Genomic DNA, 13,902 nt, shown 5'->3' with positions numbered 1-13,902 from the left:
AGAAGCGAGGTTTTTGACGGAGATGTGCTATTTTCGCGTCGCAGGGCGCCAAGAAGTCCCGAACGTTTTGCATACGCTAAATAGTGCTGTTCACAACCGGGCTCAGGAAGGAATCTATGTGAATAGAGCGGTGAAACTGATTTCGATCCATCCTGTATATAGCATATGGAAAACTTATATATGCATGGGCAACCTGGAATGCTACGACTCCGCTGTATACAGAGGAGTGGACCAACCAAAGAGATCTCAGGACGTTGTGGTTGATATGATCGCGATACAAAACTGTGTTGCCAAGAAACCGCGAATAGCTTCACGGCCGAGGACTTTCAGCCCAGGCTGACGGTATCACACCCCCATCCTAAACAAAAGGACGCGAAGCCGCCAGGGTTTACGCCCTCGGAAGGCACGGGCCGGGTCACCACCAGGGAGGTGTGGAAGCTTATTGACAGTCTAAAAGACAATATCTACCACCAAACCGCACTCATCGAATCTACCAAAGCGGAGATACAGGAGGTCAAACATGACCAGAATGTTCTTCAAGAACAGAATAAGCTCCACGAAGAATTCTTAGCTCTGCGGGTATAAATCAACGCCGTCTCACCGGCACCCCCGACCAGATCATGGGCCGCGGTTGCAGCCGACGGCAGTAACCCAGGCCCGCAACTGAACCGGCAACGCCCCGACAAGGACCAGCACTGCGTCCGGATCAGCACCCAGCGGTCGTTTGTGGACCCAGGTGACAACGACAGCGGCGATAGGAACACCTTTAGCCGACATCTGCCCCCTGGTTCTGCTAACTCCCATGTCCACACGGCGCTATTGAATTAATGCGGTTCCGAAATAATGTATTGGGCGACGCAGCCCGCAACAACACCGAGTGGTTGAACGAACTTGAGAACAACACGAAATTGGTGAAGCCACGGTTCGGCGTGGTCGTACACCGCACCCCGAAGTGGACTTTGATTTGGAAAACGTAACCGCCCAAGCTATTGAGAAAATCACGGAAGAAAATAACCTAGTTGGAAAGGGTTTCTGGATCGACGAGGTGGCGTGGCTCAAGAAGAAGGACAAGGTGTTAGGAAAGTTCGCATCACTTGGTACTGGTTTAACACTGCAAAAGGGGCCGAATACATCCTAGACAACAGCCTTCTTGTCGGCCAGAGATGCATCGGCACTGTGGAATGCCGTGATATCAAGAAAAAACGGTTCTTCCGGTGTCAACAATTCGGATGCTGTCGTTGGCATGCTACTGGCTGCTTCTTGCATGCTGTCTGGGTTCCTTCGTCACGCTCGTCTGTGCAAAGGGGTGAAGAACTCTATCGCAGACAGGGATAATCGTTTCACTCCAGCAGCCAGCTGATGTAATATAACATAAGCCTTGTTATTCGGAATCCCAAGACTCATTCTCGCCTCACTTGCGCTGACCCTCCTTGACCAGGGAGGTTACATCCACACCTCCGCCGATTCTGCCTCCTTCAGCTCCAGCAAGGTAAAGGAACTGCGTTCCGGGGAAGCCCAGTTGTTCCTCGGGCTATCTTCTTCTACACTGTTACCTTCCTCAGTGCACTCATGGTTGCTGCATCCAAGCAATTGTTCGATGAGACTGCTCCTTGCGCGTATGCTCTCAACCAGGGACCGAAGTATAATAATCATCCTGTTCTGCCTCTGTAGTAGTAGGCCCCATACGCGCTGAGTTTATGACTAGTGAATTCCCCTTTTCTGGGCATTGTGGCGTTTAATAGCCAGCGCTTACCATTGGTGAAATAGCACAACAAAGTAAATTCGGAGGAAGCCTAGCGTCTGGATTATAAACCGAGGTTGAAAGTTCAAGAAATAGCATCCATTGTAATGTAGACAGAATGAAATCGAATCCCCTTGTGCAAGTAGATAACACACGGGAAGCCATATATTGGGGTTCGAGGACCGGTTTTGCGGACGATACCCTGGACATCGACTTCGACATCTATCTCGTGGCATACACTCAGATCTGCGGTTAGGTGAATGAATTATCAGCTTCTGTTCCCTGCTGAGAAGAATCCTGCATTATCAAAAGGGTGAGCCCCATCTAAAAGACAAAACTATATTACATATCCTATGCCTTCTGCTTTTACGAGGGATTCCATTTCCCACGAAACTCCATGATTTTACTAAAGTTTTGCCAATATATGCCCCCTTATGTCTTCCATCTCCACAGGAGGTTATGTATCGTATGCCTTCTACTTTTACAAGGGATTCTATTTCCAACGAGACACCAAGATTTTCTTAGCTCACATCCAAACTTGATGCTTCACTATAGCTTTGCTTAGATTAGTTCTCATCCAGAAATGTCAAGAATTAGCACAGATCTTGACTTACAAATCCCTTGCAGGTGTCGGTCTTCCAATATCCATTATCCGAGCAGCCTTGCTTGCAAACTTCTTTGTATGCAAGACTGCCACTATCTTTGCAGCTGACGGGTAAGCTATACTATTATCTAATATACAAATTATAGGATATAGCAAGCTGTATATGTTTGATACTATTCCGGTCTTACTTTAACCATCGGTCCTTGCCACCGTTTCCCTCCCCGTACCAGCCAATCAATATTGGCAAACAGCAACACGGCCAGAAACACCGGCGCAGCGTAGTTCATATTCTCCGCCGTCACGGGGTAATTCGGCGGAAAAGGAAGAAAAATGATAATGTACACTCCGTACACGATAGCGAAAATATTGATCGGGGCTCCCCACCACCTCAGACGAAATGACCCCCAGCGTATCTCCTGCGGGGCCCGAAGCCGCTTGACCAAGAGAAAGATGATCGGGATGAGATAGGAGATATATTGGCCCAGGGTAGTCAGCGATAGAAGCGCGTTAAAGGCGGTAGTCGAGCCGATGTTGATCAACGCAAGAAGCACGGTGATTATAGTGACTAAAAGAAGAGCACGGAAAGGAATCTTGTAGCGCGGGGAGACGTATGCGAAGAAACTTGAATACGGGAGGCCCTCGTCCCGAGCAAAGGCCCAGGTTAGTCGAGTCACGGAGGCCAGTCCATTAAACAGGGCGACGACGCCGGGGAGGACCAACATCATCATAAGACCGGACGAGGCTGCGTTGGATTTGGTGGCTGCGTAAAAAATCTCTAGAATCGGGTAGTCTGTCGGAGTGTTGAGCGCATCGGTCAGACTTCCCATCGTGTACATCAGGCCGATGGTGAATCCAAGGGCGACGAAGCCATTAATTAGCACGCTGTAGACCATGGATCGTGGGATGATGCGTGGCGCGTCTTTGACTTCCTCCGCCATGTGGACGACACCGTCAACTCCTATGTAATGGGTCAGTGTAAACGATACCAAGGGACCAGTGGCTCGAAGAGGACCTTACCACCCAGAGTGTATACGGCTGTCAACAGCCCCACGGACCAGATGACGCCGTCGTTCTGCCAACCGCTGGCCGAATTCTCAAAATAGGTCCAGACGAACTCGGATGAGTTACGAGACCCCAACACGATCAAAGTCACCAGAACCGCGGGAAAGAATAGAATGTGAATGATTCCGCCAATAACCTCGACACTGGACAGAAGACGGCGGGCATAAATGTTGACGGCTAGAGGAACCAGGAGAACAGCCCAAATGATGAGCGTCGCGTGCCAGGATTTGCGGACATACTCAGGGTGATTCTGGATGACGAGGGCCTGGATCTGGGTGCCGACCAGGAAGGGGGATGTGGCCACATTAGCCCACGACGAGAACATCTACATGGTCAGAATCGCGTCGCTCTCTGTGTATCCTGGAATGAGCATCATACCGTGACCCATCCTATACAGGGTTAGCAGAAGCGATGTTTTTCGCGATGAGACCAACCTTGAATGAAGCTGAGATATCGAGGCGCAAACGGAGCAAGATCATATGTCCAATGATACTGGGCTCCAGCTATGGGCGTTCTGATTTCGGTTAACAGATGTTTGTTCGCTCTGTAACAATATCACAGAAATCACACACATTGAAGCCAGCTCAGCAAGCGAGAGGGCAATTCCCAACGAACCCACAATTGCCAACATCAGTCCGTAGATGAGAACCACGGGGCCTCCGTTCACTAAGCCAGCAGCCATACTCGCCCCGATGGCTTCCCAGGATGCTTGAAGGGTTGCTGCAAATGCTAGCATTGGAAAAAACCCGAGATATCTCTATATATGCTTAGACCAACGGGCCAAAGTTCTATTTTCTTCTTTTGGAAACGTACCTCTAAACGTGGCTTTGGTCGGGATCGATTGTCTTGGGAAGGTCTCGCTTCGATAATGGTGTCATCGGCGGACTTGAAGCCATTACCGTTGCCACGGCTATGGGCCATTTCAATCTCATTGTAATCCATCTAGAGATAAAATTGTCCCACGAACTTTGGTAAATTTGGAGAGAAAACCGATAAAGGAGAAGGAGTTTCTGAAGAAGAAATATTTTTAAGTGGGAGACAAGGAAGAGGGGAAGATAGCCAGCTGTTGGTGTGTTAGCCCCTGTATGCATCCTGGCTAGCATTGACGCCGTTTCCCGCATCCTGGTCCCTCTGCCGTCGGCTCATAATCGCGCATCACTTAGGGGTAATCCTATATTGAGATATCTGTTTTTCTTGCGAGATAATCCCGTACGGGTTGACTTCTGGGATCCCTGGAGGTACAAGGATATGAGGATAGGGGGTGGCGTGATACTAAAGCTTAGCGTTTTCCCTGCGCGGTTTTCAATTGCGTGTATCAAAATCCTCGCTGAATTGAATGATTTAGAGTCCTTTTTCTGGTTGTGTTCGTCCTCGTGGCTGCTATGTCGGAGCCTTCTCTCCTGCCAGCACTTGAACAGATTACGCCTAATAACCATGGTGCAACGGTGTCCATCATTACTTTCGTTCTTCTTTCCGCTTCAGTTATCGTGGTCGTGGCCAAGGCCATGTCCATCGTATATTTGAAGCGTTCACTGCCTTCGGTTGATATCCCACTCTGGATCTGCATGGTACCAAGAATTTCTCAGCTGCTAACTTCAAGGAGCTGACACCCTCAGGCCATAGTATTTGTTCAAAGCATTCTGGTCCAGTTCGCCGTGGACCATGGTATGGGAAGACACCGCAATGACATTTCCAGTAACTCATTCGATATGTATAACAAGGTTCGTCTCGCACAGTCTATGGGACATCTGAAAAATCAACATACTGATCATGATCATACCTATAGCTTACTTACACCGCTCAGCTCCTTTTCATCCTGGTACTCTCCCTGTCCAAAATCTCGACGGTCAACCTCATCCTCTCAATCAACCCCAGCGAAAGAATTCAACAATGCTGTCTCATCACGCAGATTGGAGTAGGGCTCTGGACGCTCTTCGCGCTGTTCGGACTTGCATTCCAATGTTCACCGCCGTACTGGGAATACTCGGCCACTCGCTGCGTAGGCAATGTAAGGCCTCTACGGAATATTATCGCCAAACGAGTGCTGAAGTTTATAGGGGGCCATCCTGTATCCAGTTACAATAACCAATATGGTCCTTGATGCGGCTGTGGTTGTCATCCCTGTCGTCATGCTGTGGAATGTTCAAATGCCGAAGATACGGCGTGTTAAGATTTCTGCGGCGTTTGCATCTCGGTTGGTGTGAGTTCAACTTAATGGGTGATAAAGTGATCACTGATGTGTAAAGTGTGACTGTTCTCAATATTATCCAAGTGTCGTACTCGGGGAAGTACCTTAACTCAACTGATTTGACGTGTAGGCTTGTATTCCTCTATTGCTTGGAATGAAACATGCTAATATATAACACAGGGACAATCCTCAGCGTGACTACTTGTAACCAGTCTGAGTCCCTTTCCCAGGATTGCTTTAAATCGTTAACCCGTTTGTAGGGTAATAATCAACACCAGCATTATCACCGCATGCATTCCCAGCCTGTTCCGCGTGATTAATAGCCTGGCTCTCGGGATGAACAGCGTCCATCTGTTCGAGGAGACGGAACTGAACCACGCGATAACGCCAAGGAGGTTAAGATCCAACCTGCAAGGAGTTGGATTCTCCGAGTCTAATGTCCATGCCCAGAAACCATCAACACGAGACTTCCCGTCTTCCAAGCCAGCCGGTCATCGGGGAGGTGTTTCGATAACACCGTCCAGCACAGTGGGAGAAGACAGCCGGGAAAGTGCCAGGAGATTGCGAGAAAGTGCTTAAACAATTTGGTGTCCGAAAGACAGTAGATATATGGTGACTTTGAAGACTCCTGTGAGTGATTCTGCATGTCTCTAGAAAAGCCAAGTACAGCATGTGGGTACACATGTTGCAAGATCGATGTGGAGCCAGGAGGAGCAAATATTCTTGTCTGAATCCGCAGAATGGACTACTACGGAATGCACTCCGGTTATTCTTGGAGGCGGTATGAGAATACGGGCGTGGATACCAACATTATCCTGAATCCGGAAATGGATCTTCGTCGGGTACATCGAAAATAAAGATACCATCTTTTGAACGATAGGATTTGATTCTATTTAATTTTCGATTTCAGATATTGCTCTATTATTCTACTCGCACCCTACATAACTGGTAACATCAAGATATCTCTCCTGTTGATCAGTACGAGTCCCCACACAAATCTGGGCTTCTCCAGTGATCTGCAGTTGCAACGCCCTGAAATACGGGCCAAGACTCGTTTTCTTCGTATCCTAGATTGAAAACACACGAGATGTGGATGTTGGAAATAACTCTCTCCCAAATATAGAACATTAGTTGATGCCGAACCAGACTATATATCATTCACCATATCTTAAGAAACCTATAAAGCCATACCAAGTACCGTCCATTCTACCTGCTATTATTCCTCATCCACTAAAACATTCCATTCTCTTCTCTTCCAATATCCCATCTATATATCAAATATGAAGTTCTTCTCCACCGTCGCTATTCTCGCCACCGCGCTTCTCCCCGTCTCCAACGCCTGGGTTCTCCAGGTCAACGGCAACGGCGAGAGGAACGGTTCTCCTCTCACCGAGACATTCTCCAGTCGCTCTGCCGAGAACAACTGCCATGACATCTCGACCACCATTCAGAAGAAGGGCGTGCACGATTTCAAGTTCTGTACCATCCAGATGTACGGCTGTGAGATCAAGTTTTTCGACGGCGTCGCTTGCAAGGGCGAGGGCCTTGGCCACAGCGGTGGTCGTGGATACAGCTGGACCAAGTATCCCGTTAGCAAGAAGGGAAGCACCATGAAGAGCTTCCGTATTACTGGATGTCGTGCGGATCTTCCGGTTTTGGAGAAGTTCAAGTTTGATACTTTCAGAATTGCCGATTGCTAATTTGGATGAGGTTCTGGAAGGTGTGTATTTTATTTTATATTTTTTGGTACCCTTTGCTAACGATATCATAGGCAGCTGCTCGATCTCGCTTCGAATTAACAATAGGACATCAAGACTATAGATATCGTGAATCTGCTACTATCTGTCTATACCTGCAGTGTATATGAGGGCTTAGTTAGCATATTGTATATGATTTCTGTTATTCTCTATATCTTCACTGAATGAGACTCATTAGAATAAATATTATATCCTTTTCAGCATTCTGTCGTAATTATTTTAATGTGTTTTATATCTTGACGACCTCGTTAGAAAGTCGGGCAGAAATTTTTCTCACATTGCTCCAGAACGAACCAAATATCAGGCACAATGGTCCTACACAAGTTATACTGTACACCTCTATGAACAGCGATGCTCCTGTAGTTCACAGCACGATATGTCGCAAAGACTTGGTGATTTGTCTACTATGTTATCAACCATGCTCCGTTGCTCGGGACAGCCAACACGTCCCCAAGCCAGAGACTACTTAGCAACATTTCGACATTAGAAGCTCCAGTTTTTTTCTGTAACCCACATTCCTAAGAACACGACCGTGAGCAGCTAAAGAAGGAGTGGCCGTTTCTGTGGCTCTGCATCATATCTGTGGCAATACATCTCCCTCGCGACAATTCCCTCTGCGAAAGTGTTTCCGGCCGGTTGTAGGACATGAATTGCATGAATTGTTATACAAACACAAGAAAAATCTAGGCCTTTTGTTGAGCAATCCCATCCCCACCGATTGGTGCACGGATTATGTGACAATAACTATCCTACAGTTGTTTATAACGCACCTGTCATTTCAGGGCCCATTACTAAGTCGGTACATGGCTTTTCTAACCAATTTCACGCAGTCATCAATGTCGCTGGTGTATAATCTGGGGCTGAATAAAGGGATCAAAAGCCGCAGGATGCCATCTCCTTCGCCGCAGCCAGCAGTGGAACCTTCACATGTGAGGCCACTATCGCCAAAATGAAAACAAAGGCAATGAAAGAAAGAAGAGCCGTGCTGGGCTGTTTCCTGCTGGTATCAACGTATGGACTGGGATGTTTATATGAGATAAATGCACACTAATACTTTCTGACCTAGGTTTGCGCGTACACTGTAACAGATTCTTATTGGGGGGTCCTTAATATACCGGAATATTAGAAACCCAAGTGAAACCAAGTCTCGAGGATGCGGTGGGCAAAAATACAGTGAAACAAAAGATAGGAATTCTCCCTATCTGTGAAAAGCTGTCGAACGATTATGAAAGTTTTGCTTTGAGTCAGTCATTATACACTCCCTCACAGTTGAATTTTGCTAATGCTGCTTTGCCCAATTTTCAGCCCGTCGAGCATCAAACATGCGTAGAGACATGGAACTTCTTTTCCGATAGCGCTGGCATCTTCAAATTCATGGGCAAGTCTAAGAGTAAAAGAAAAAAAATATTAGTTCAGCCCGCTACTCCCATTCTTGGTCACGTAATTGACGAGGTTCTTAATGATCGCATTACGCACCCAGAGGTGCCACACATTGACCTAATATCATGTGCTATCATGTTTCTGTTTTACCTTCAATATGCAGGTACTTATTCTTATTGTAAAATTTACATCGATCGATCACATTATGGAGTACCTGACCTGCAGATATGTATACCCAGCACTGGCGTAACATGTGGGACCGTTCTAGCCTGCTCAAAGCAACCACCGTGGGCTCCGCCCGAACCCGCCCTGGAAAAAGAGGATGGAGGGGGCTCTAGGTAGATTATGCCAGAGTTCTATAGTTGATACATTAGATATAACTTGCTGTAGATATTCCAACTACCTTATATATTTATAACAAACACTATTAGAAATAGCCGGTGTAATTTACCAATATTATTTGACCATAAATTTAGGGCGGATTTTCATAGTGCATATCAAAATGTCCGAAGTCTCATTTGCTATACAGAGCGCATATATATATATTCCCTCAATTTATCAATATTCTATTCAACCTGCCACTACTCCTAATATCAAAACAAGCTATATATATCCATGATGTCGACTGGTCAAGATACTACTGTTCGTCTCACCTCTCAGGATGACTGGGAAATCTGGCAAACCCAGTTCGAAAGTCTAGCCAGAGGTAAAAATATATGGAAAGTCATTACCGGTGGAAATAGCAGACTTGTCTTCCTTTCGAACCAAGTGAGGATATAGATATGGCACCAGCAGGAAGTACCATGAGTTTCTCCACCATGATCCATGCAGACCATCGACTTGCCTGGTCATTTTATCGAACCAAAATGGAACAGGATGACAAACAGCACAGAGAGTTAAATAAGATAAGAGAATGAATACAGAGATGATTCAAACTCTCATATAAAATTATCCATAACTCGAATATACAGATTTTCAACAGGCTCAGATCCTTCACCTCAAACATCCGGCAGATCTCTTTTTCATGGCAGGGTTTCATACACTCAAAATTATCCCTTATCTTTAAATCTCACAGTCATTCTCTAAACTCAAGTGATTCCTCAATATTTGACTCCATGATCTCCTCCATCTCTTTATTCTTTTAATAGACATAGCAAATCTTATCTTCTTTCACCCACTATCCGTTCTGATAGTTGTATTCTTGGGATGTATTGTCTAAAACATCCGTTCTAAAGACACTGATTTCACCGATGTCTTAAATAGTCGCACTGCAAAGGCCCCTAGATACGGAGAGTACTCCAAAGCAAGCCCCCCAGGGTATGCATATAAATTATGACCGTTGTATTTCTAAGGTTTACTACTCACAAACCCTCTCCCAACCTCTTGAATTTTCAGAAGCCTCGTTGAATTCTGATATGCTGCTCTGAAGAGGCACGTATTTTAATAACTTTAGTAGTCACTTGCTCATCCACATAAATACCTCGTAGACATTCCTGGGTCGAGATAGAGGAAATAAAGATAGGTCGACAGTAACTAGACCATTCTTCTAGCTTTTAAAATGCCAGAAGGTCGTACAAAGCTTGTGATATGAAACATCTCATTGGTTCCAGTGACCCCTCACATACAATAGACGGGTTCTGGTCCTCAGCAATCCGGACCTCGTGAATCGGTTTTGAGATTCATGGAGCTTTTCGACTCTCGCCAAAATGCCTATATATTTGTTGATTGGCCCCAAGACAGCTAGGTATGTATTCATTGTTAATATCCTTAGCAATCCTTCGGGGGATCTTTGGAAGTGGTGCATGCTGCAGCAAAGTGACCAGGGACTGGCCGGCTCTCTGGAAATGAACTAGCCCCTAAATAACCATCATATTCAGGGGCCCGTGCTAATCCCAAGCAAGGGATAGATACAGTGCTCTCGCCGTTTTTCTACATACACCACATACCTAAGGAATGTTTGCTAATCAATGGTTCGGAAATATTTTGCATGCTTATTTTTTATCCCTGCCAACCCCATTCTTATTTTCCCTGCCACTGTTGCTGTTGCTGCAAGGGGTAAACAGAGCTCTATATCAAATCAATCCTGATTGCTTGCAAGTACATATTTACTTACCAGATAGGGTTGTGATCGTTGACTTATTACGTCTCGCGCATTTTTACAGAAAAGAGTAAATAAATAACAAAAAAGCGCAACCTGTGAGATGGAAAATTATAAAAGCTACCATTTGAGCCCACCATTCATTGAGTTATTACTATTGAGCCTGAAAGTAATCTCATACTCAAACACACTCTGAATATCCCCTGATCAAGCGTTTCAAAGCCAATTAACTTGAAATCATTACAATGAGGTTCGCAATCATTGCCGCTGCTTTCTTTGCCTCGTTGGCGGTCGCCGTTCCAGCATCGGTAAGTTTGTCAATCCATTACAAGTACGCCATTAATGGAAATTGTCTAACTACATTCATTGGTTCCGCCAATTCAGGATGACGCTAATGTTAACGCTCCTGACGTGAGCGATATGATGGCCGGACCTGGTGGACCTGACCATGGCCATTACGATGGGCATGGCCATGGAAAGGGAAAGGATGACCATGGACATGGATGTGGAAAGGATGATCATGGACATGGACATGGACATGGAAAGGATGATGGTCATGGATACGGAGGCGTATACTGAAGCTGAAATGGAGAATGAATAGCCCAGAAGGTGCTGTCATCTCGGGTTATGTATTCAGCTTTCTCTGGCCTTTGTCGATATTAGATGTGGTCTAAAGACTGAGTCTACCAAGTTGACTATTGGTGTCGTTAACTCTTGTTTCCATGCAGGTTGCTTGCAGCTGATACATTAAACTAATAAGCTAGAACCTCGTCGAACAATTGTAGTCAATCACATAACCAACAGAGTTAGACAATCCGGGTAATACACGCTCTCCCCATGCTCCATGCTACAGGTAAGCTGGTATAATATATATGCATGACAAAGGAATAGATTTTAATAGAGCTAGGCATAGCAATGGCATGGGTCCCAATCAATGAAGAGTAGTCTTCATATCTCTTAAGTTTCTGGTAGAAATATCCGGGTTTCGGGATCCGATTACTCCTAGCACCTTGAAGAGCGCTCAGTGTCATCCTCCGTGAATCATCTCCATTCCTTTAGATAGTAATTTAGAGAGGGTGAGATAGAGCACGTTGGTGAGTACCCCTTAGTAGGCTACCGGCGTGTAGCTGGTATAGTACTCTTCTCTCACACATTCCTTTCCCTGAGCGAATGATCATAACAGTTTCTATTAGAGTTTTCTAGTCTCCATCATCTCAAGAGCTGCTGCAAATGAATAATATTTTCTTCATTGGTGCTCTGTTTCAAATTAGTATGAGATGGTGTTTCTCTTCTGGTTTGAGGACTGACTTGGAACAGCTAGCATTATAGGTTTTATAGATTTAATTAACTGTTTATTAATTTTTCATTGCTTAATATGCAGTTAGATAGCATGCTATACAAAATTATAAAAAATTGTAAAGTGCTAGATAGAGCCCGTTTGACCTCTCGGGCCAATTGACCCTACTGTCCCAATTGTCCCTACTGCCACTACGGGCCCTACAGGCCCGCTCTCTAATTAATTGTTTGACCAATTGGATACATCCAATTCCGGATTGTTTTACTGGTTAGTAAGTGTTTAGGAGACAGGCTATTCATTATAGTACTATAACTTTAACACGACCGAGTCTGTATAAATAGGCCTTGATGGCATTGCCAATAACGTCGAATACTTTCTTGGAATCCTTGGAAATGGACTGGGTTATCTCCGACCAGAAGTCATCAACGGATGGATCTCCATGCGGTTCGTCCATGGAGACATGAGATACGGCGCCATTGTGTTCGAACTACATATGAAGATTAGCTGGCTTGGAGGCAGGAAACAATTACTAGTGACATACTTAAGAAAGTGCCCAGTTCGCTTTGCTCGAGCTCATCGCCCGAACCCCTTGATGGAACAACATTGCTGTCAATCATCGTCTAAGCTCATGTATTGATGGACGGTAGGGGGTGAGTTCTCCAGCATGATAGGCCGCTTTGTTAGAGGTAGTGGGAGCTGAAACTCAATAAGATTTTTCCACCCTGCATCAATTCTAGAAAGGCTGCCGATCTATGCGTACTGTTCCAGCGGCTGTTAGGGCATGTAGCCGGTTAACTACAGTACTCACTAGCCAGTCATGTTTCTTGGGTGACCAGCGCGTTGGAAACCCATATGTAGATGGGAGGCATTGGATAATTTTCCGCCGTTCTCTCTGCAACGCCTTCAACTTCGTAGGAGCAACCCTTGTTTTAAGGTACCACACCAAAGACATATACAAAATACATTATACTAACATAGATTGGTGCAAAACGAGATGTGGAAGGACATAGACATGGCCAGTTGTACTATCGGTTTCGATGTCGACGTGGCCAACGACATTGTTGTTCCAGGATGGGATAAGCTTAAATAATTAGTCGATCGCTATCACCTGCCAGGAGAGTATGACATCCACAGGCTGTATCTTGATTTCAACGGTAAGGGCAGCTAATCCACTTCATGTCATCATTTCTAAATATAACAAATGGCTGACATTGGCTGTGCCTTCGCAGGCGCAAAGATGTGGTATTTCGAGTGTCTGTATTGAAAACAGGATTGTATTGACACTATTTATTTAGTGAGAAGTTGAGCGAACTCAAAGCCTACCAGTCTGAACCAGGGACAACTGAGAAGTTATCCTTTGACACACTCTTGGATGTGTGGGGGCAGAACCCCCAGGGAGAAACTGACGAAAAGGAAGGCCTCTTGTACAAGAAGACGGCCGCATATATGCTGCAGACCAATAACCCCTACACCGATCCAAATGGCGACTAGAACAAAGACGGCGGGAACAACAACACGTTACTCTACCTCGAAATGGCCCAGAAGAAGGAATTGCCCCTGGAATCCTCAATCCGACAGCCGTGACTGGAAAATTCGTGTTTCCGAGTATTGATGGAAGCATACATAAGTGCGCAATGTATTTGGAGGACTTCCTAATGCGACGATACCCCCCTTATACCCTGAATGTGATTTTAGCTTCGCAACACCATAATTGAAAATATTATCTTTCCCGCTCGGCCCCATGGTCAAGATACACGAATCAGTTCAATGGACCG

General features: G+C 45.6%; 5 protein-coding genes across 5 annotated transcripts; 4 read left to right on the top strand and 1 right to left on the bottom strand.

The window, feature by feature from the left end:
• Positions 1-618: 618 nt before the first annotated feature.
• On the bottom strand, positions 619-4,349 carry ATNIH1004_000138 (putative amino acid permease; the record flags this gene model as incomplete). The annotated part of the gene is made up of 11 exons (XM_033564862.1): positions 619-816; positions 1,456-1,576; positions 1,897-1,987; positions 2,272-2,285; positions 2,356-2,417; positions 2,534-3,303; positions 3,363-3,732; positions 3,786-3,796; positions 3,842-3,921; positions 3,980-4,164; positions 4,221-4,349. 11 exons carry the CDS (start codon positions 4,347-4,349, stop codon positions 619-621), a joined length of 2,031 nt encoding a protein of 676 aa, XP_033430619.1.
• A 440-nt stretch (positions 4,350-4,789) lies between these two features.
• ATNIH1004_000137 (uncharacterized protein) lies at positions 4,790-5,803 on the top strand (the record flags this gene model as incomplete). The annotated part of the gene is made up of 6 exons (XM_033564861.1): positions 4,790-4,975; positions 5,024-5,128; positions 5,194-5,415; positions 5,465-5,607; positions 5,654-5,719; positions 5,776-5,803. The coding sequence occupies 6 exons, from the start codon at positions 4,790-4,792 to the stop codon at positions 5,801-5,803; spliced, it is 750 nt and encodes a 249-aa protein (XP_033430618.1).
• Positions 5,804-6,875: 1,072 nt separating this feature from the next.
• Positions 6,876-7,295, top strand: ATNIH1004_000136 (uncharacterized protein; the record flags this gene model as incomplete). The annotated part of the gene is made up of 1 exon (XM_033564860.1): positions 6,876-7,295. The coding sequence occupies one exon, from the start codon at positions 6,876-6,878 to the stop codon at positions 7,293-7,295; it is 420 nt and encodes a 139-aa protein (XP_033430617.1).
• A 3,780-nt stretch (positions 7,296-11,075) lies between these two features.
• ATNIH1004_000135 (uncharacterized protein) lies at positions 11,076-11,409 on the top strand (the record flags this gene model as incomplete). The annotated part of the gene is made up of 2 exons (XM_033564859.1): positions 11,076-11,138; positions 11,215-11,409. The coding sequence occupies 2 exons, from the start codon at positions 11,076-11,078 to the stop codon at positions 11,407-11,409; spliced, it is 258 nt and encodes an 85-aa protein (XP_033430616.1).
• A 1,919-nt stretch (positions 11,410-13,328) lies between these two features.
• Positions 13,329-13,618, top strand: ATNIH1004_000134 (uncharacterized protein; the record flags this gene model as incomplete). The annotated part of the gene is made up of 2 exons (XM_033564858.1): positions 13,329-13,369; positions 13,423-13,618. 2 exons carry the CDS (start codon positions 13,329-13,331, stop codon positions 13,616-13,618), a joined length of 237 nt encoding a protein of 78 aa, XP_033430615.1.
• Positions 13,619-13,902: the final 284 nt, after the last annotated feature.

This window comes from Aspergillus tanneri (genome assembly GCF_003426965.1).
Source record: "Aspergillus tanneri strain NIH1004 chromosome Unknown AapTan_2_pilon_pilon_pilon, whole genome shotgun sequence".
In the NCBI taxonomy this organism is placed as follows: domain Eukaryota; kingdom Fungi; phylum Ascomycota; class Eurotiomycetes; order Eurotiales; family Aspergillaceae; genus Aspergillus; species Aspergillus tanneri.
This window is presented reverse-complemented; position numbering and strand designations above follow the sequence as displayed.